We start from the raw sequence: 22,465 nt of genomic DNA, 5'->3' as shown, positions 1-22,465 counted from the left end.
CCAGCTTTGATGCATACTTGGTTTCTAATAACACTTATATTATGTCTAATGAAAAACTTGCTGAAGAAGAATTATTAGCCGCAGTTTCTTTAATGAAACCCAAAAAAAATATAGGAGTTGACAATATAAGTAGTATCATCATTATCAATTCTATAAAGCTCATTACAATCCCACTCTTGTATATATTTAATTTATCTTTAGAAGGGAGAGTTTTTCCGGAAAAGTTAAAAATCGCCAGAGTTGTCCCAATTTTAAAATTAGGTGATCCTTTTGACGTTACTAATTATAAGCTGATCTAAATTCTTACATGTTTTTCAAAAATTCTAGAACGAATTATGTATAATACACTATATTCTTTCTTAAGCGAAAACAATATTTTGTACAATAAAACATTTGGTGTTAAATCTGGTCATTCTACTGATCACGCAACCTTACATCTTGTACATGATATATTTAAAGGATTTAATGAAAAAAAGTATACTTTCGGTGTTTTTATAGATCTAAGCAAAGTCTTTGATACAGTAGATTATATAATTCTATAATCCAAACTCGAAATCGTTGGTATAAGAAATTCAAACTTGGCTTGGTTTAAAAGTTACTAGTTTAACAGGAAACAATATATTTTATACGAAGGTGAAAAGACGGATAATATGACCATAACATGCGGTGCTCCCCAGGGCTCAATACTAGGACCCCTCTTATTTTAAATTTATATTTATGATTTAAATTATTTTTCTAATATCTTAAATTCAATATTATTTGCCGATGATGCTAACTTGTTTTATCGAATCAAATCAAATCAAATGTATTCTGAAATAGATTTTACATTTCATGGAATATTTACATATAGTACAAGTACTAATTTTAAGTAAACACCAATATAAGAAACTAAAACATCAAATTAAAAAAACCAAAAGCAAAAAGTTTACCTAAACTATGCAAATATTGCTTGGTGCAGCACCAACATTACAAAAATAAATAAACTTCTCTGCAAGCAAAAACATGCTATAAGGATTATTACAAATGAAGGTCGACTCTCCCATACAAAAATTCTTTTTAGTAAACTCAATATATTAAATGTTTTCAAAATAAATCTTTATCAAATTTTTATGTTTATGTTTAACCTTGATAAAAAACGGCACCGCCTTTATTTTACTCAATATTTGAAAAAAAAAATCATATATACAGCACAAGAATCTCAAAATATAACTTTAGTCAATCCAAAACCTATTATTCAGCCACTAAATACTCAATCACAAATTGAGGACCTAAATTATGGAATACACTTTTAAACGATGATCTTAAAACACTCTCTTCGCTTAACCAATTTAAAACAAAACTTGGGCAAACTCTTTTTCTACTAAACGACAATGAATTAAATTTCTTTAAAGGAATTAAATTCTTTAATTTCGTTAACTAAGAGTACTCTTATGATTTGATTTATATAATTAATTATGAATATGTTTATTAACTTTATCTATAACCATATAAAAAAAAAATTTCTATTGTAAACTTTTACACGATTTAATTGTATCATTTATTTACTAACGAGGATGCAAAAAAGTTTATACTATATATATTTTTGAATTCTTATGTAAAAAGTATCCCTAATTGTTTGCCATGTATTTAAATGTGAGTGTGTGCATTCACTTTTTATCTTTTTATTTTTGTTATCTATATTTATTTGTCTATTTATTTATTTTTTTATTTTTTTATTAATTTATTTAAAAAAAATTTTTTTTTCTTTAATTATTCTAAATCTAACACAAGAAATTAAAAAAAAGAAACAAGAGAATAAAATATAAAAAATAAAATTTATTTTTTTATATTTTTTCAATTTATTCATTAATTTTTTTCTTTCTTTATTAAAATTTTTTAAGAAAATTTAATTAATATATAAAATATATTAATAACAAAATTAATATTTAAAAGATTTTGTATTATCTTACACGGTTATTTTAATTATTGTCAAACGGCGATATATATATATATATATATATATATATATATATATATATATATATATATATATATATATATATATATATATATATATATATATATATATATATATATAAAATTAGCTACGTTTGATTGGACAGCTGCTGGAAATCTCAGACAGATTAAGGGCTCTTGGTTGCAAATTTTTCAAGAGGCTCAAACTTTTGCTGGACCGCTTCTAAACTGAACTCAATACTAAATGAAAGGGCAAACTAAAGCACTTTCACGATGAGGCATCAAATACAGTCCATTTCCACGACAGCCAAACAAGAGAATTCAAAGTGAACGTTTTTAATGTTAATTTAGATAGTCTGATCCAGTGATTTGGATGTTTTCATTCGTCTGGTTAAATAATTATAATCTTTTATAAAAAGTTTAAAATAATTGCAAGGTTTTCATCCGAGAAAGAACAAAGTCAATCACATTGAAAAAGTTCGCCGTTTTTACTATGCACACAAAACAATTTCCAAGCAAGGAAATCCAATGCACTCTTCGAAAAGAAGCTTAAACACCTTTTAGCATACATTTGTATCATGCTCCGGATTTTCAACACTATTCCTGAGTCAGTTGCTGAGGGTGAACGATCGTCTAGTGAACTAAAAATTGCAAAAAACTTTCTCTGTTTGACCATGGGTTAAGATTGCTTTGCTGATACTTGGTTATTTTGATTGAAGAAGATTTTTCTGAAAAGGTCAGCTACGACAATGACATTGATATTTGGGCGGCCAGAAAGGCTCAAAAAGTTCATTTTTAAGCGCCTTAATTAACTTTCTTGAAGATTTTGTTGATTGAATTTTTGTTTATTAGTTTAAAACTAATGTTTTGATTCATATGTCAGTTTTGAATAATGAAACGTTTCTCAATCCAAAGAGTAGCCAGTGGGCGCCAAAATGAAAAGACGCTTAAACCTTGAAATCTATATTTTTTACAGCCTTTGCAAATTGGGATGCTGTTGTTACTTCGATATTTTGAGCCAAAATTCTGGATGTTACAAATCTTTTAACAAATCCTCTAATTCCGTCAACAACGGATTTGTCGTGCATGGGTGCAAAAAAAGCCCATTTAATTGTCATCTTGTATCGTTTTTTTACCATTTTTAAAGATTCCATTATATACTTTTTTTTGAACTGAGATGTTGCATTATCACTCCAAAATGTAACATGTTGGGCTGTTTCTGGCAGCTGCTCCATAATTACATCAAAAAACGTAATCACGGTTTCTTTTGAATGTTTTTGATGGTCCGATGCAATTGTAAGTGACTGCAAATGACACCGATGATATACAACTGAGGTTAAGATTGAAGATGAAGTCTAGCCGTAATGAGCGCTTTGTGGTTCGTTTTAAGTGATGCATTTAAAGGTTTCTGCAAAATCAATTTTTACGACAGCTTTATAAAACACTCAATAAGCGGATTCTCACATGTGAAGTTCAAGTGCATGTCATTGTTTGTCAACAAATAATAAAACATGGGATGTGACTATGTTAAAGTTACTCATTTAAAACGCATATTTTCATGAATAGCGTAAGCACAAACGTTATGTGGTACTTTGGTGATTGACAAAAAATTATATGGTCTTAAGTAAAAAAAGTTTGTTTATGCAATAATATTACTTGGATTTTGTTTTTTAAACATTCCATAAACTTCCTTTATCGGGTAGATCAAATGTTTAACACTAAGTTTTTTTTACTTCCGCTGGAATTAAAAAAAACTTGGTGTTAAACGGGGAAAAAAAAGGATGTATTTTGTTCTGGAGATCCAACTAAGGCATTTTTTACTTTTTTCATTAGCTTACCTTTGACTTTGGGACAAGAAAAAGGACTTGTCTTATTTGCTGATCACGCAGCAGTTCTCTTCTTCTCTCTATACTTCTTTTGCCTTTCGCTATTTTTTGTATTTCATATTTTCATTTGCTCATCATTGAGTGAAATTTTTAATCTTCGTCTATAAGTTTTTGAATAACCTGCATAAAGAGTTTTATTTTGCACTGGATTCTGTTTCCTCCATTTTGCAGACTTTTCTTTTGGTGTTTTACTATATGATAATAACAAAATTACTTTTTTTATACTATTCATATACAACTTGAGCGATTTGATTATTAAACAATTAAAAAATAAAACTCACGGAATGGAAACTTAATTTTTCAAAAGTAAATCTAATGCTTCCAAGTACAATTTTCAAATTATGAAAAAATAAAAATTCTGTGGTAATGTAATTCATTGTTATTTAAAGTTGTGTTACGTCAATAACATTGTTTTAACGTCAACAACATTGTTTTAAATTAAAGTAGTTACTGAAGTAACGCAACCTTAAGCATAAAATTTGGAATCAATTTATCTTTGATCAAAAAAATAATTATATATTTTTGTTTTAGATAATCAAGAGTTACATTTTAATAAAAAAATTTTAAAAATTTAAAATTTTTACTGTAAGAATCGAGTTTTTTTTAAGCCTGTTTTACCTCGGCATGATGCTTTACTACATGTAGATTTCAAAACATTATGGGAACACAAGCATTCTCGAAGTTTATTTGCTGCGCAAACATTCTCTCCGACTGGAATGGTTCAAGAAAAGTTAAAACCTCTACTAATTAATTTATGTTATCAATAAAAGAACAGTTCTTTGTTACATTGTTAAGACATCGTAGAGTGTTTAATATATTTACTCTTACTCGTATGCAATGTGAGTTTGTTTTAAATACGTCTCATATCCACAACTTGGATAATGTATATGTTTCATCATTTTAAATGTCTTGAATATAAAATGTTTCCAGAATGTGAAGTTTTCAAAAGAATGTTGCCTAAAATATTTCGAATATTAAAAAATATTTGTGCTACTATTAATTGCACAGAGTTTAGATGTGTGTGGAAAAATATTTTTCAAGTGGAAAAATATGTAAAAGGAAAAAATTTTCTTTTCCACTAAAATCAAGCATTTTAAATGAAAAATCATCTTGATTGCAAATTATTTTGAAATTAAATATTCCACAAAAAAGCTAGCAAAATAATAATCGACAGGAAGATTTAAATTGATAGCTCTCTGTACAAGACTCTCAATACAAGTTCTTTTTATTCCCATTTTTTTTTTAGACACTCCAGCCACCTTTTAAGCTCATTTACACTGCATTATTATGACACTCCAGCCACCTTTTAAGCTCATTTACACTGCATTATTATGACACTCCAGCCACCTTTTAAGCTCATTTACACTGCATTCCACAGGAATTTTAAACACTTAAACACCAGGAACTTCATCATCAGAAAGAGAAATACAAGTTTCACATTTTACTGCAATTATTTTATTTGTTTTGATGCCCACTCTGGCCATAACTCTGCAAGTATATTCATGAAACCTTCTCTGTTGATTGTCATAAACGGATAATAAAGTACAGATTTAGCACTTCTGTACTCAGAGTGTACCAACCACTAAGTAAAAGCAATTGCTTATTTTTATTCACCCGGCCTAATGCCTTACATGAACGTAAACTAGAATTCCACCACCGCGCTTATTTATTTGCCTTTTAAGAAAAATAATTTCAAAATGAGAAAGATAAAAAAGAGTTTTTAGAAAAATTAGAGAAATTAGAGTTTTTATTAATGTCGTTTGAGGCAATCCAAGTTTCAGTTAAGCAATAGAAAGAATGCCTAATTACTCTAACAATAAGTTGCATGGCATCCATTTTGGTTAAGTTTTTCCTTGACTTGAAAGCAGCATCTAATAAAAACAACAACACATAGTTCAATAAGATCATAAAATAAAATATACTTAATACATGTCATGTTCCATAGCCAAAGAAATTATAAAAAAAAAATTAATTTTCTTAAAATCAAAATATTGTTCTTAATTTTAAAAATTAATCAAACACAAAAAAGCTAATGAGAATACCACTGATAGTGAGACAGTTGAGACAGTGCAGAGACTTCCGGAATGGCGGACGCTGTTTTATAACGAATTTTATAAATAAATTAAAAAAAAAAGAAATATAAAGAAAAAAGAATAAAATAAGAAAAATAAATGAAATAAAAATAAAGAGAATGAAGGAAAGAAAAAAAAGATTAAAAAAGCAAAAACTAAAAAAAAATTAAAAACAAAATCAAACAAATTAAAAAAAGAAAAAAATTAGATAAGAAAAAGACAAAAAAACAAAGTTAAAAGAAAAAAAACATTCGAAAATGGAAAGTAATTAAAAAAAATTTTAAAAATATATTAAAATTGCTCCGTTTATGAAGAAAGGAAAAAGAATATTTTTTAAATTTTATTATTTTTGAAAGACTTTGATGTGTTTGCTTGATATGATTCACTTTTTTATTTTATTATTGTCGTTTATTGAGAAAACTCTAAATTTTTCGTGACTAAATATGTTTGTGTGTAAGTGGGTGACACGTTTTTATTTGTGAGTATTATTGAAAATTTTTTGTTTGTTTATTTATTGTTATTTTTTAATGAAATATTTATACTACTTTTATTTATATGATTATAGATATCAAGATTTTTATATTTATTAAAACATTGTTACTTTTTTTTTTGCAGTAATTGTTTAAGTTACATGGTAGGCTGTTACGTTTTGTCAGTACATAACTGTTTGTAACTTTCCTGTCTGTGCATTATATTCAATTGTTGTTTTAAAGTTGATATTGATTTATAATCATATAATTTTCTTATTATTCTTATAATTTATCATCATTATTATTATCATATTTAAAATTATTATTATTATTTAAAAAAATATATATTGATATATATTGATATATTGATAGTGTTTCATAGATTTTTTTATGCATGAATTTTCAACTCTTTGAACTTTTTCTTCTTCTTTAGACCATTCATGCTGCATTCTGACAAAATAGTGTCTGTTGTAAGTTTAAATATATAAAAAAGATGATAAGTGTCATACTGTCAAACATAAATGTTAAAATTCAAATTTTTTATATATTATAAAAAATTTTAGTATTTATTATAATTTGCAAAACATTTTTAATTCTATCAGCTGAATTTTTACCGCCAGTTAATGATAACTGGTTTTACCTAAAAAGAAACAATGGAATAAATATTAAAAATTTTCATGAAATTTAAAAAAAAATATTTTAATAATATATAACATATAAGGGATCGTCCATAAATTACACAAGGCTAAATTTATTTGAAAAAAAGGAGGAGACGTTAACCTCTTTCACGCGGCGATTTTAAATAAACTTAATAGACTGTTTTGATTTTTTATGACTTGAGGCTCTGCGAGGGAAAACTTATAACCTTTTTTGTTTTGTTTATGGGTGAAATTTAACGATGCATAATTTATTGGCGATCCCTAAACTAAAAAGATTAAATTCATGCATACAAAAGTGATGAATTGGATATCTCCATTTGGAATTTTTCTTTTCAAAACATTAAATTCATCTGAATTTTTACGTTGTTTAAAAAACTTTCTTCTGGATCATAAGAGAACTGTGCGGTTCTATCTACCAACTTGTTTTTTATTTTAAGTTGAAACATAACTTTTATCTGAAACTCTAAAATGTAAAATTTATAAGTGAAGTCATATAAAACATAGTACTATATGTAGTTAAAAAAACGTCGAGTTAAACTAAATAATGCAAAAAATCTAAAGTTTCTAGATTAACCTTAAAAAAAAGATTTGAGCAAATAAATTTCAAGTTGTCTGACGTCGATGACTGTAAAGAAATGAAATCTGTGACTAGGTAGAGTTAAAAGAAATTATAAATGAATATGTATAATACATATATATATATATATATATATATATATAGATACATACATACATACATACATACATACATACATACATACATACATACATACATACATACATACATACATACATACATACATACATACATACATACATACATATGTATATATATATATGTGTGTGTGTGTGTGTGTGTGTTATACATATTTATTTATTCATATTTATTATAGACGTAATATGTAATGAATATGAATGCGTATATATAAAATATGTAGTACATAATGAATAGGAATGCGATTCTTTATAGTTTTTGATGTTAGCCAAAAACAATATATACATATATGCATATTAGTTATACGTGAATATGTATAATACATACATATGCATATATATATATATATATATATATATATATATATATATATATATATATATATATATATATATATATATATATATCTATATATATATATATGGGAAATTCAACGGCGCAAATCGTTTCAGATACACCTCTCTAGAAGTTAGCTTAACCTTTCCTTTCAGATAAATCTGGTAACTCTAAAGAACGTATCACTTTAGTTGAAAACGGTAACATCATCTTTGACAACTCTTTAATGACTAATATTTTTTATAACTATTTCATAAACGTTGCAGTTCCATCTGGTAATACAGACCTCATACATTCGTCTTTATTCTCTTGCTCTATAAACCCAGTTGATGCAGCTATCAAAAAGTATATTTATCATCGCAGTATAATAAACATAAAGAAAAAATTTAGAACGTGTACACATAGTTTCCAGTTCCGTCAAATCACACCTGATGATATTACAAAAATTATAAAGTCTATTAATAATAAGAAAAAGACTAGTAGTGATATTCCAACTTTTAAGTTAAATTCTTATATTTTTCACTTAAGGGACAGTCTTACAGACTGTATAAATAATAGTATCCATGATGGTAAACTCCCGTCATTTTCTAAATATGGCTTATGCTAAACCGTGTTTTAAGAAGAATGACCCAACTGATAAGTCGAATTACCGTCCAATTAGTATTGTACCAGCCCTTTCCACAGTTTTTGAAACTATTTTATATGAACAAATCTTGATATTTATTGAGCCTAAATTTGATAAACTTTTAAATTACTCTTTAATTCCTGAATCTAAAAATTTATTCGCAACATATCTAAGACAAATAAACAACCAATCTATTATAAAATTTCGAGAATTATTAACAGAAATTGATTGGAATCTTTTAACTGAGTGCAATGATGCTAATGATGCATACAACTTATTTTTACGGTTGTTTTCTAAACAACACGAAAGATCCTTTCCAAAAATTAAAAAAACAAATAATTCCAAAACTCTAATAAGCGTGGATGACAAATGGCCTTAGAAAATCATCCAGAAAAAAACAAAGGTTGTATGAAAACTTTTAAAAAAATAAAACTTATAACAATGAAATTAAATACAAAAAGTATAAAAATTGTTTTGAAAGAATAAATAAATATTATTCTAACCTCTTAGAACATTCAATCGGAAATAGTAAAAAGACATGGGCAGTAATTAAAGAAGTTAAAGGGAAAAAACAATTACAAAAAAACACCACTATTCCAAATAGATTAAAGCTAACCTTGAACAAACAAATATTTAATAAGAAAGAAATAGCTGAAAACTTCAAAAAAATTTTTATAAACATAGGAAAAAAATTAGCAGCAGATATAATTCCTGGAAATAAAACATTCCAATCCTGTTTAAAAAAAAAAACACTATGTAATGGATGAGTCGGCACTGTCTCTAAATGAACTTCAGGCATCCTTTAATGCGCTTAATATAAATAAAAGTGCCGGGTTTGATGATATTAATGTTAATGTTCTAAAGCTGTTTTTGACGATATTAAATTACCTCTTTTGTTTATTTTCAATCTTTTAATAACAACTGGTATTTTTCCTTGTCAATTAAAAATAGCAAGAGTAGTCCCTGAATACAAAAATGGCGACGATTCTATACCATCTAACTACAGACCTATATCTATCCTTTCTTGTTTTTCTCTTGTTCAAACTAGAAACATATGGAGTAATAAATAGCAACTTAAAATGGCTGCAAAGTTACCTTAAAAATAGAAAACAAGGAGTATCTTATGATTCAACGTGTACAAGTTAGAAATAATAAGCTGTGGAGTTCCTCAAGGCTCTATTCTTGGACCTTTACTTTTTCTGGCTTACGTAAATGATATTTACCTATCTTCAAACATGCTTAATTTTGTTATTTTTGCTGATGACACTAATCTTTTTTATACCCATTCCAATATAAAATTAATTTTCTTTACAGTGAATTGTGAGCAGAAAAACCTAAACGACTGGTTTAAATCAAACAAACTCTCTTTGAATATCAGTTAAACTAAGTACATTTTATTTCATCATCAATCTAAATCCGATGACTTGCCTCTGAAACTTCCTCAGCTAATAATAAATAACAATATAGTAAACAGAGTTTCATCACTTAAAATTTAGAAATATTATTTGATGAGCATTTTAATTGGAAAAATCATATTATGCTAGTTGAAAACAAAATTTCTAAAACTATAGGCATCATGCATAAAACAAAACACCTACTAAGTAAAAAATGTTTAATAGATTTATACTACTCTTTTATCCATAGCTACAAAAGCTATTGTAATATTACTTGGGCAAGTACTTGCCGTTCAACATTAAAAAATATATATATTAGGCAAAAACAAGCCAGTAGAATTATATGTAATGTGCATAAATACGCCCACTCCAAGCCGTTACTCCGGGAAACAAAAGCTCTTAATGTCTATGAGTTAAACGTGTTCCAAAACTTGTTATTCATGTTTAAACATCAAAATGACATGCTTCCAAAATCCTTTAATAACCGATTTCTAAAAATTAATCATAAATACTTAACGAGGTGCTCTATCCATAATTTTAATTTAACCTAAGTCAACTCTTAAAACATCTGATTACTCAATTTCATATAGAGGGCCTCGTCTGTGGAACATAGTTCTTAATGAAAATATGAAAAGTATTACTTCAATAAATTGTTTTAAAAATAGAGTTAAACAGTATTTACTTGAATTAACAGACACAAACATATTTTCGTATTTTTAAAAATCTTGTAATATTTCTTAATGTAAGTATTTATTTAATTTTTGCAATTTGTCGTATTCTTGTGCTAATTATGTTTTAACTTGTTTAATAAAGCGAGTATTTGTAAATTTATATAATGAGAACTTTGTAAAAAATATTTTACGCTTACTATAGGGGCTTGATGACAAGACTTCTGTCTTCTACTTGCTCCTGTCGTTATTAATTTTTTTTTTTTTTTTTTATTTAAATTTTATTGATAAAATTTGTACAACAAGATCGTTGTAAAATGTTTATAAATGACGAAATAAATATTTCTATAAAAAAACTTTTGTGTGGTTTCCGAAGAGGTTATAATACTCAGCATGCCCTTTTTTCGTTACATAATAAATGGAATGATTGTATTAATTATGGAGGTGTTGTTCAATCAATATTAATAGACCTCACAAAAGTGTACGACTATATCCCGCATGACTCACTAGTTGCTAAATTAGACGCCTATGGTTTTCGAAAGAAAGTCTTAATCTCTTGCTATCCTATATTTGTAGCCGTAAAGAAAGGGTAAAAATAGGTTCTTCTGCCTCAAAATGGGTGGATGTATATTATCTGGAATGCCTTAAAGGTCAATCCTTGGACCTATTTTGTTCGATATCTTTATAAATGATTTATTTTTATTCATTAAAGAAACAGAACATTGTAATTTTGCTGATGATAACACTATTTATGCTTGTGATTAGGTTATTTTTCGTTTGCAAAAAGAAGCAACCAATACCATCGATAGGTTTCAGTTAAACCTGATGGTTGCTAACCCAGATAAGTTTCAATTTCTTTTAGTTGGCTTAAAAAACACAAAAAATTCATCGCTAAAAATAGGTAATATAAGGGTTTTTGCCTTTGATATGGTAAAACTACTCGGTATAACAATTGATAAAAATCTAAAGTTTGTGGAACATATTAAACAGTTATATTTTAAAGCTAATGGTAAATGTTTTGATTTTTCACACATAAGAAGTTTTTTATCCCGTGATAAATCTATTTTGCTGTTTAATGCTTTTACTTTGTCTAATATTTTTTGTTGTCCTCTAATTAGGATTTTTTGTTTAAAAAAAGATGACAAACTAATTAAAAATATTAATAATTAAGAATCATAAAAAAGCTCTAAGTATCGTCTATAAAAAATTTGATTTGTCTCTGGATGAATTATTAAATTTTGATAATAGTCCATCTAAGAAATTTGAGACTTCTAATGATGGAAACTTTAAAGTCTATTAATTGTCTAAATTCAATATTTATGAAAAATCTTTTTACTATAAAAAAGTCAACTCCGTTGAAACAAAAAACTCATTCTACTTCCTAAAGACTCCATATATAATGATTCATACTGTACGTTATATAGAGCCACCTTGCTCTGGAACACTCTTAATAATGAGACCATGTCCACAAAAAGTCTCAAGGTGTTCAAAAAACATATCAAGAATTGGTGTGGCAATAACTGCCTTTCCAAAATTTGTCGTTTTTAAAATTTTGTTATATTTTATTCTGACCTATATCTTTAGCTAAGATTTTATTATTATAAATCTTTTTTTTTAATTTGAAACAGTTGTAAACTTTCATGACATTTTTTTTTCTTTTTTTATGAAACAATTGTAATTTTTTTATAACATTTATATGTGTGTGTGTTTGTGTGTGTGTGTGCGTGTGTGTGTGTGTGTGTGTGTGTGTGTGTGTGTGTGTGTGTGTGTGTATGTGTGTGTGTGTGTGTACAGTCTATAAAGTTAAATGTGTTGATTAAAAATAGTTTTAGTGTTAACTAAAACTATCTAGTAAAAATCAACTTGAAATAATCCTTTTAAATTAATTAAATTAAATATATATATATATATATATATATATATATATATATATATATATATATATATATATATATATATATATATATATATATATATATATATATATATATATATATATAGGGGAGATGGGGGCGCATTGATCGCCGGGGCAGTATGATCTTTTGGCTTTTACTCGTTCATTTTTGCCTTACTAGAAGTGAGGTTGCAATTTAATTAACCATTATGCTTCCCTAATTGATTATTCGTAATATTTTTTCATAAGGTTATCAGCGTCAAAAAAAATAAAGAAAATATTGTTTTTCGTCATAAAAAGTGATTTTTTTAAATCGTACTATAATTCTAATATATTTTTATTTAGATGTCTGTATGGGTTAACAACAATTTTATTTTAAATTTGTAAGTGTTAGGTGTATAATATAATACATAATTTTTATTTGGCTGCAATTTATACGGTAGATATTGCTATCAATATGTTACCTATACCTATTGGGGTACATTGATCTTTGACTATGCGGGGCCCATTGATCGGAGGATTAAAGTGCCCCATAGAAGACGAAGTGCCCCATGTTTTTGTTTATAAGCAATACAGTTAAACGAATGGAATTGTATTTATAATTTAAAAAAAAACTATATATAAACAAACAATAGCTTTTAGCATTTCATTTTTTAAATCTACTTATGTTATAAGCTAGTAATAATAATACTATTATTTTATAATATCAAAAGAATAATATTTAACATAATAATTAAAAAATACTTAACATAATATTATTATGTTAAATATTAGCATTTATTAAAAACATATGTTTTTATTGATATATTATTTTACAGATCTTAAAATGGTTAGAAATAGAATTAAAAAAACAAATAAAGTTGCTATACCAAGTGAAACAATGAAAGTAGCTGTTAATAAAGTTTTAGAAGGAACACAACTGAATGTTGTAGCACGTCAGTTTAACATAGATAGAATGACTTTAAAAAGATATTGTCGTAAAAAGAGGCTTAATCCAAATGAAGCTTTCAAGCCTAACTACAACAATAGACAAGTTTTTACAGCAGAAGATGAAAAAAGTTTATCAAGTTATTTACTAATTGCATCAAAAATGAACTATGGCCTTTCAACTAGGTCAACGCGATTATTGGCATATGAATTTGCTTTAAAAAACAATAAGATATGCCCATCATCATGGATCAAAAATAAAATTGCAGGCATTGATTGGTTGCAAGGTTTTATGAAAAGACAACCAGAGTTGTCTCTACGAACACCTGAAGCAACGAGCTTCGCTCGATCAACAGCTTTTAACAAACACACTGTAAGAGAGTTTTTTCAAAATCTTAAAACGGTAAGAAATCGATATAAATATAATCCTAACTGTATATATAATGTTGATGAAACTGGTTTAACAACCGTTCAAAAGCCGGTAAAGGTTTTAGCTGGTAGAGGAAGCAAACAAGTTGGAAGAATCACATCTGCAGAACGAAGAACATTGGTAACTGCATGTTGTGCCTCTAATGCTATTGGAAATTCCATTCCTCCATTATTTATTTTTCCTAGGGTAAAGTTTCATGATTACATGATTAAGGAAGGACCTCCTGGATGTGTGGGATTTGCAAATCCTTCTGGTTGGATGAACTCAGAAATTTTCATAGAATGGATTAAACATTTTGTTAAATATTCAAACTGTTCTCAGGAATCTCCAGTTTTGTTACTTCTCGACAGTCATGAAAGTCATATTTCTGTTAAAGGCTTGGAGCTTGCAATTCAACACGGAATTACAATGATAAGTTTTCCTCCCCATTGCAGCCATAAATTGCAGCCATTAGATAGAACTGTTTTTGGACCATTGAAAAGGTTTTACAATTCTGCATGTGATAATTGGATGGTTTCAAACCCAAGACCAATGACCATTTATGATATTGTTTCAATAGTTCGAGAACCGTATACAAAAGCTTTCTCACCATCTAATATACAGACAGGATTTAGAGTAGCTGGCATTGAGCCATTCAATTCTGAAATTTTCAAAGATGACGAATATTTACCATCATCAGTTACAGATAGAGCTGTTCCAGATACAGTTACTATCACTCCTGTCAACAACATGGAATCTGAAATGATACCAGCACATGTTAATCACATAGAGTCTGAAATAACTATAGTAAATATTGAAACAAGTATTTTAAACAAAGTGTCAACAAGTGTTGCTTCTATAATCTCACCTGAGGTTTTAAAACCTTACCCAAAAGCATCTGCCAGAAAAAAAAATGTTAAAAGTAGGCAGTTAAAAACAAGGATCTTGACTGATACTCCTGTCAGAAATGAAATTCGTTTGTCAAAAGAAAAGAAAATTTTGAAGCAAACCAAAAATCAACAAAAAGTCTCCACAAAAGATAAGAAAGAAACTAAGAATTACTTGCTTAGGAATAAAAAACAATGTAAACCAAAAGCTGCTTCACAACTTGACTTTCACAAATGATGAAATATTCTTAATCAAAATATTGTACTTTTAACAAGTTTTGTAAACTTAAAAGTTGTATTCTTATTTCAGTCTTTATATTTCAGTTCTTATAAATTTCAAGTTGTTGTAAAGTTTTAAACGTATATAAAGCGGGTAGCTTATAGCTGCTGTGATTTATACATTTTTTAATTAAAAATTAGACTAGTGGGTTTAACTGCTATATTTAAAAAATAATTAAAAAATTTAGATGTATTATATGTTATACAATATTACCCTTTGGCTAAATTATTTACAAGATTTAGTTATAGAAGTGTTAAACGTTTAGATAATATTACGCATATAAGATCAATGTGCCCCAAGTCGGAGATCTTAGTACCCCATAGTTTGGGGTACATTGATCTTTTGAGAGGGTTGTTTAAAAGTTAAAATTATTCATGTTTATCATTTTTCTAAAACAAAATATTTATATATTCCAAAAGCCAGATAGTTCTACATGTGTTTCGTAGTTAATAAGTTTTTACATCTCTTTCAGGTTCTGCGCAATTTTCAAAACACTGCTACGGCGATCAATGCGCCCCCATCTCCCCTATATATATATATATATATATATATATATATATATATATATATATATATATATATATATATATATATATATATATATATATATATATATATATATATATATATATATATATATATATATATATATATATATATATATATATATATATATATATATATATATATATATATATATATATATATATATATATATATATATATATATATATATAATTAAAGCCGGATTTACAGTTTTAGGGGCCCTAGGCCGAAAAAAACCTGCGGCCCTATATTTAGAAATAGAATGTTAATTTAAAAAAATGCATTCTTAATTTAAAGTAGTTGAAGGTTTTATTTAAATTTTTCTTAAATGTTGTTTAAAATCTACGTAATCTTTTTTCTATATTTTTTCATTAACGAACTCATTATTCAAATAATCTATATTAATTGAACTCATTTTGTTTGCGTTACTTGATAATAATGCATAATTGTTTAACGTTTATTGTGACATAGTTGATAGCAAATCATTTTTTGTTAATTTTAATTTTGAAAATGGCCTTTCTCCAAAGCAGTTGGATATCATAAAACATATGAAAATCCTAAGAATGATTTCAGTATATGTATCCTCTATTTATTTTTCCTTTATAAGTTTAAACAAAACTAAATAGGACAATTCAGAAACTTGATTATTAAAATGTTCTTTCAAATACAGGTGTAGATGTTCAATTTTTGCATATAAATTATCATCAATGTCTTCTGTGTAGTCTTCCACCAGACGATTAAAACAAGTCTTATCTTTATTGAATCTCGTGTCTAATAAAAAAACAAATTTGTCATTCAATTCCTGATAGCATTGAGATTTTTTTTTAAATTTGTAGTAAGATTATTGATGGTTTTTAAAAAAACTATTCACATGGACTTAATTGAGATTCTTCTGATCAGTTTTCACCTAAAAGCGCTTTCTTATTACATCACTTTTGTAAATAATGTCTGGTAACAGTAATTTCGCATCTTGTACTATTAAATCGAATGAGTTAAGTAATTCAAGAAGATAATCACCAAAAGATTATTAAAGTTCAGCACATGTATCTAGAGTAATAGTTGCACTTTGCAATGATTTGGAAACAGCATTCATTCGTTGCAAAATTTGATCCCATATTATTGTTTGTAAAGCAAATTCAAAAGTTTCCATTTTCGATAGTAAATTTCCGGCCGCAACTTTTGCTTTTGTTTCAAAACTTTCACTCTCATTGATTCTGATTAACCCTTCCATTAATTTATTGTAGTTCTGGTGAATGGTTTTGACCAAGTAAGCATGTGCGCTCCACCGAGTATTCGATAGTGATTTAAATAAACTACATGCCAACTGTTCCAAAACTTCCATAACTTTGTATTATACCTTAATATTTTCCAGTCATATTGCTTGAGTTATCATAAGACTGGCTTCTGCAGTTGCTGAAATCCAAATTCGATTTTATGTCTAAACATTCCACGGGTGCATTTGCTAAATTTTCCCCAGCGTGATTATCAATGTGGATGAAGTTGATAAGTCTTTCAATTGGCTTATTAGAAGTTTGATCAATGTACCTCGAGATCACACATAATTGATCTTTTTGACTCACATCAGGTGTTGAATCTACTGATAATCCATAATACTTAGATTTTAAAACATCGCCGTTGATTGATTGCAAAACTTTTTTTGGCCATCACATTTATTCTTAAGAGGTAGTTTATTTTTCCAGAATCGCTGTCACTATAAATTTTTAATGTGTCTGGCCAATGAAGGATTAAAATTTGCAATTGTAGAAGCAGAGAAAAAATTGCACTGCTCTTGAACAATACCAAAAAAATTAATTCCCTAGATGCAGTAAACTACAGCAGCCTCTCCAAGTTAAGAGAATGACTTGAACATGGCAAGAATTTTGCCAGCTTATTGAACTCCAAAACTCTAGCTTTCATAACTTTATATTTTCCAGTCATATTTCTTGAGTTATCATAAGATAATAAGCTCTGCAGTTGCTGATTTCCAAGTTCAATTTTATGTCTAAAAATTCCACCGGTGCTTTTGCTAAATTTTCCCCAGTGTGATTATCCATGTGGATAAAATTGATAAGTCTTTCAATTGGCTCATTAGAAATTTGATCATATATTCCTCGAGATCACACATAGTTGATCTTTTTTGGCTCATTAGAAATTGGCTCATTAGAAATTTGATCAATATTCCTCGAGATCACACATAGTTGATCTTTTTGACTCACATCAGGTGTTGAATCCACAAATCATCCATAATACTTAGATTTTAAAACATCGCTGTTAATTGATTGCAAAATTTTTTTTTGCCATCAATACGACTAATTCATCACATGTATTCTTTGAGAAGTAGTTTGTTTTTCCAGGACAGCTGTCACTATAAATTTTTAATGTGTCTGGCCAATAAAGGATTAAAATCTGCAATCAACTCAAGCAGATTAATGAAATTCCCGTTTCTTTCAGACTCAAATTAGAAAAAAAAGAAAGTAGAAAAATAAAAAAGTAAATTTTTTTTTGCACAATTACTTTCTAACGAAAATGTAAGCACTTTCAAAAAATTGAAATTTAATTTTTTTGCGATTTGATTTTTGGGCCCCTATTTTTTTGCGGCGCCCTTAGACCATGGCCTATACATATACATATATATATATATATATATATATATATATATATATATATATATATATATATATATATATATATATATATATATATATATATATATATATATATATATATATATATATATATATATATATATATATATATATATATATATATATATATATATATATATATATATATATATATATATATATATATGTATATGTATGTATGTATGCATCATGTATACATTATAACCTAATGAACTAATGAATACATAATGTATATATAAATAATTATAGAAACAACCCTCGACGGAACAATCATCAAATTAAATGAAACAACATATGAACGAGACCAAGTTATCAACGTATGTAGTAATCTGTATAATTATATATACAATCCATGATAGAACAATAGTTAAATTGAATGAAAAACCTGAAATGGAAAACCTACATCACAATGATAACCAATAAAGCTTACTCAAAACTAGGTATAATAAAGGAGACATTCATATTCTGGCCAACTGATTCGCTTACTAAACTATATACAACTTATGATAGACCTGAATTAGAATTTTGTGCACCAGTTTGGAATCCACCTTTGAAAAATGAAATAAAAAACTTGAAAGAGTTCAGCAAAGAGCTACAAAGCTTGTACCAGGTTTAAATCACAACTCATATGAAAACGTTAATTGAGCTTAGGGTTACAAAGTCTCGAGACCAGAAGAATTAGAGGGGAAATCATTCAATATTTTCATATAAAAACTTATTTAAACAAAGTAAACTGGTGTCATCCAATTTCAAAAACATTTTCTTTAATGCTAAAAGGTCCATCTTTTAAATCAGAAAAGAACCACATAAAGATAGTGCCTTATTGAAACAATTTACCAAATAACTTCGTAACTCATGATACAAAAATCCAATAATCTTACTATATAGTTAAAACATTCGATTTTTGTATCATGAAAACAATTAATATCTGGGTTGGAGTTTTTGTGAAATGAAAAAAAATTCATTTCAAAAAAATTAAAGAGTTTCGTTTTTGACAAATCACTTATTAAAGCAATTATTAGTTATAACAAATAAATTTAATAGGAGTTCTTTTTAAAAACGAACGTATTTACTTTCAAAATTCTCTAGAAATAATTTTTATCATAGATTATAATTATCGCAATTATTTGACCTCTTCCCACAACTTTTTTCGGCATTCGATCGCTTCTTAAGCAAAATCCTCATAACGTATATCCTAGTTCCTCAGAAGTTTTTTTTAGCGTTGAGTACTTTTGTTTTGTCATGAAAATTTAATAACTTTAGAACAATAGTTCTTAGTTTTTTATCTTCTTTAGGTTGGCCTATTCTATGAGCTCTTTCTATAATAATACCATTGTTAATTTTAAGTTGTTTTTTGAACATTTCCTTTACTGCATTTTTGTACTTAGCCCAATTTTCATTTGGTTTTTCATATATCTTCTTTATTCTTAAATTATTCCTTCGAGACCGGTTCTCCAAATCTAATGTCTTTTTATTTAAATTGTTTATTTTTTTTTTCATAACGCTTCGTGATCTGATTTAATTTTTCCGTGATGCTTATTTCTTGAAAGTTAAGACATTTTTTTAATATCGTGTTAGTCGTTTTCTATTCTCAAGACTTTAGATTTGTTAGTGTCTACTTCTTTTTCAACTTTATTTAATGGATTAGCGAGTATTTTTAAATTTGTACTAATTATACCAGTATAATTTTTTTCTTGATCTTCTAACAGGCGTTCTTTCCGTTTCTTTTAAAATACTCTTTTTTTTTGTTCTTCGAGTTTGTTTGTAATTGATTTCTTGATATTTTTCAATGTAATTTCCATTATTTCTTCTTTTACTTTATTATGATTAAGTTTATTTTCTTTTATTAAATTCAAATCAGAAACAAATCTGTTCACATATACCAAAAAAAAAAAAAAAAAAAAGCAACCAGAAAACAACAACTTTAGGACCAGAAAACAGCAACAACCAGAAAACAACAACTTTCAAACAACTTTCAACAACTGAATATGTTGAATTATGAATATATTGATTATGTTCTTAATTTGTTTTTCTTTGGTGATTGCTTGGATAACCACGGATTAAAACCTTAGCTTCTAGGCAAAACAATTGAAAAAAATACCTTGCATTGAATTCGATGTTTCGAGGGCAAACACGAGCTTTCTTGCTGAAATAAAAAAATACCAGTGTTTACTTAATATAACAAAATTCATCCTTATACTGACTCTGAGGTAGAAAAGTTTGCATTCTATTTAATTAATGCAAAGCAGCTTAATCCAATATTGTTTCTAAAGAGTTTTGATTTCGTTCCTGGTGAAACTATAAGTTTCGCAAGAACCTGTAACATTGATTTAAAGAAAAGGGAAATAAATAAAAATAGTATTAAAATTTTTTTACTTATCGCTAATAAACTGGGAACAACTTATTAACTACAAAGACGCAAATAAAACTTATAAACATTTTATCTGTGAGTTCAGTAATGCTAATGAAAAAACATTTCCAAAGCAAGAAAAAGGAATTAAGCTTAAAAACTTACAAAGTTCATGGATATCACAAGGCCTCGTCAAATCTTTCAAAAAAAAAAAAAAAAATTTCTTAGAAAAATATTTAAAAAATAAAACTTACAAAAATGAAAAAAAAATATAAAAGTTATAAAATCCTTTTTGAAAAACTTAAGAAACAAGCTTAAAAAAACTATTCTGTTACAAAATAATATTGGTAATAATTAAAAAACATGAGCTGTTATAAAAGAAGTAATCGGAAAGGAAAGATTGATCCAGGTAATAACCTGCCAAACCATTTAAATACCGATAATAAAAGCATTGTTATTAATGATCAAAAAAGATTGCTGAAAGCTTTAACAATTATTTTACAAACATCAGAAACACAATAATAAAATGAGTTAAAAAATATTTAAATCATATTTAAAAGAAGTGAACTTTTTAATGGACGAGTTTGACTTATCTTCTGATGAGCTTTGAAACGCATTTAAAACAATACAATCAAAAAAGAGTCCGGACTTGATGACATAAGCTCTCAGGTGATTAAAGAAGTTTATGATGTTATTGAATATTTTTTAATTGTATATCTTGAATCGGTCATTAAAAAGTAGAGCCTTAACACTTAAAATTAGCATGCGTAGTACCGATATATAAAAGCGGAGATAACTCTACTTTATTAAACTATAGTCCTACCTCCATACTTTCATGCTTCTCAAAAGTACTAGAGCGCATAATGTACAACAGACTTTTTTCATACCTTCAAAATCACAATATTCTTTTTGATAACCAACACGGATTTAAAAAAGACCATTTAACTGAACATGCATTAATAAAGTTAGTTAACAAAATTTTGAATGGGTTTGACAAAAATTAATATACACCTCGAGTATTCATCAATTTGCCAAAGGCGTTCGATACAGTGGATCACGAGATCCTTCTATACAAACTCAGTAATAATGGTATAAAATATAAAAATCTAAAATGGTTTAGTTGTTATCTAAGCAATTGGAAACAAGCTTTATATTACAATAAAACTTACACTTCTCTTGAAACCATAACTTGTGGTATTTCCCAGGGATCTATTTTAGGTCCTTTGCTTTTTCTCGTCTATATTAACGACATATTTTTATCTTCTTCCATACTGAATTTTATTCTTTTTGCAGATGACACCCAAGCGTTCTACACCCACTCAAATATTAAAACTATTTTTAACACAGTAAATCAGGAGCTTGAAGAGCTAAGCGACTGGTTGAAGGCCAACAAACTTTCCTTGAACATTGAAAAAAGCAAATAAATTCTTTTCACAAAACCATCAAAGTCAGACACATTACCATTAAAACTTCCAGATATTTTAGTTGAAATAAAAGTAAAAAAAAGCATTTTCTGTGATGTTCCCAGGAGTCATACTAGATGAACATATTAGCTGGAAAGAGCATATTAAGTTGTTAGAAAATAAAATATCTAAAAGCGTTGGGATTATACATCCCTGTAAACACACGACGTCTTAAAGACGTCTAAAAACGTCTTTTAGACGTGTAGACGTCTAAAAGACGTTTTTTATACGTCTATAAAACGTCGTGTGTTTACTGGTATAAAACTAAGTATATTTTAAATAA

The 22,465-nt window shown here is 27.2% G+C and overlaps 2 protein-coding genes across 2 annotated transcripts in view; both read left to right on the top strand.

The window, feature by feature from the left end:
* LOC136076723 (usherin-like) overlaps window positions 1-22,465 on the top strand; it is a 765,758-nt gene that overhangs the window by 506,031 nt on the left and 237,262 nt on the right. The gene's annotated exons all lie outside the window — the stretch shown is intronic.
* LOC136075814 (tigger transposable element-derived protein 4-like) lies at window positions 11,709-15,136 on the top strand. The gene is made up of 2 exons (XM_065789252.1): window positions 11,709-11,790; window positions 13,494-15,136. Exons 1-2 carry the CDS (start codon window positions 11,709-11,711, stop codon window positions 15,134-15,136), a joined length of 1,725 nt encoding a protein of 574 aa, XP_065645324.1.

This window comes from Hydra vulgaris, chromosome 02 (genome assembly GCF_038396675.1).
Source record: "Hydra vulgaris chromosome 02, alternate assembly HydraT2T_AEP".
NCBI classification, from domain to species: Eukaryota; Metazoa; Cnidaria; class Hydrozoa; order Anthoathecata; family Hydridae; genus Hydra; species Hydra vulgaris.
This window is presented reverse-complemented; position numbering and strand designations above follow the sequence as displayed.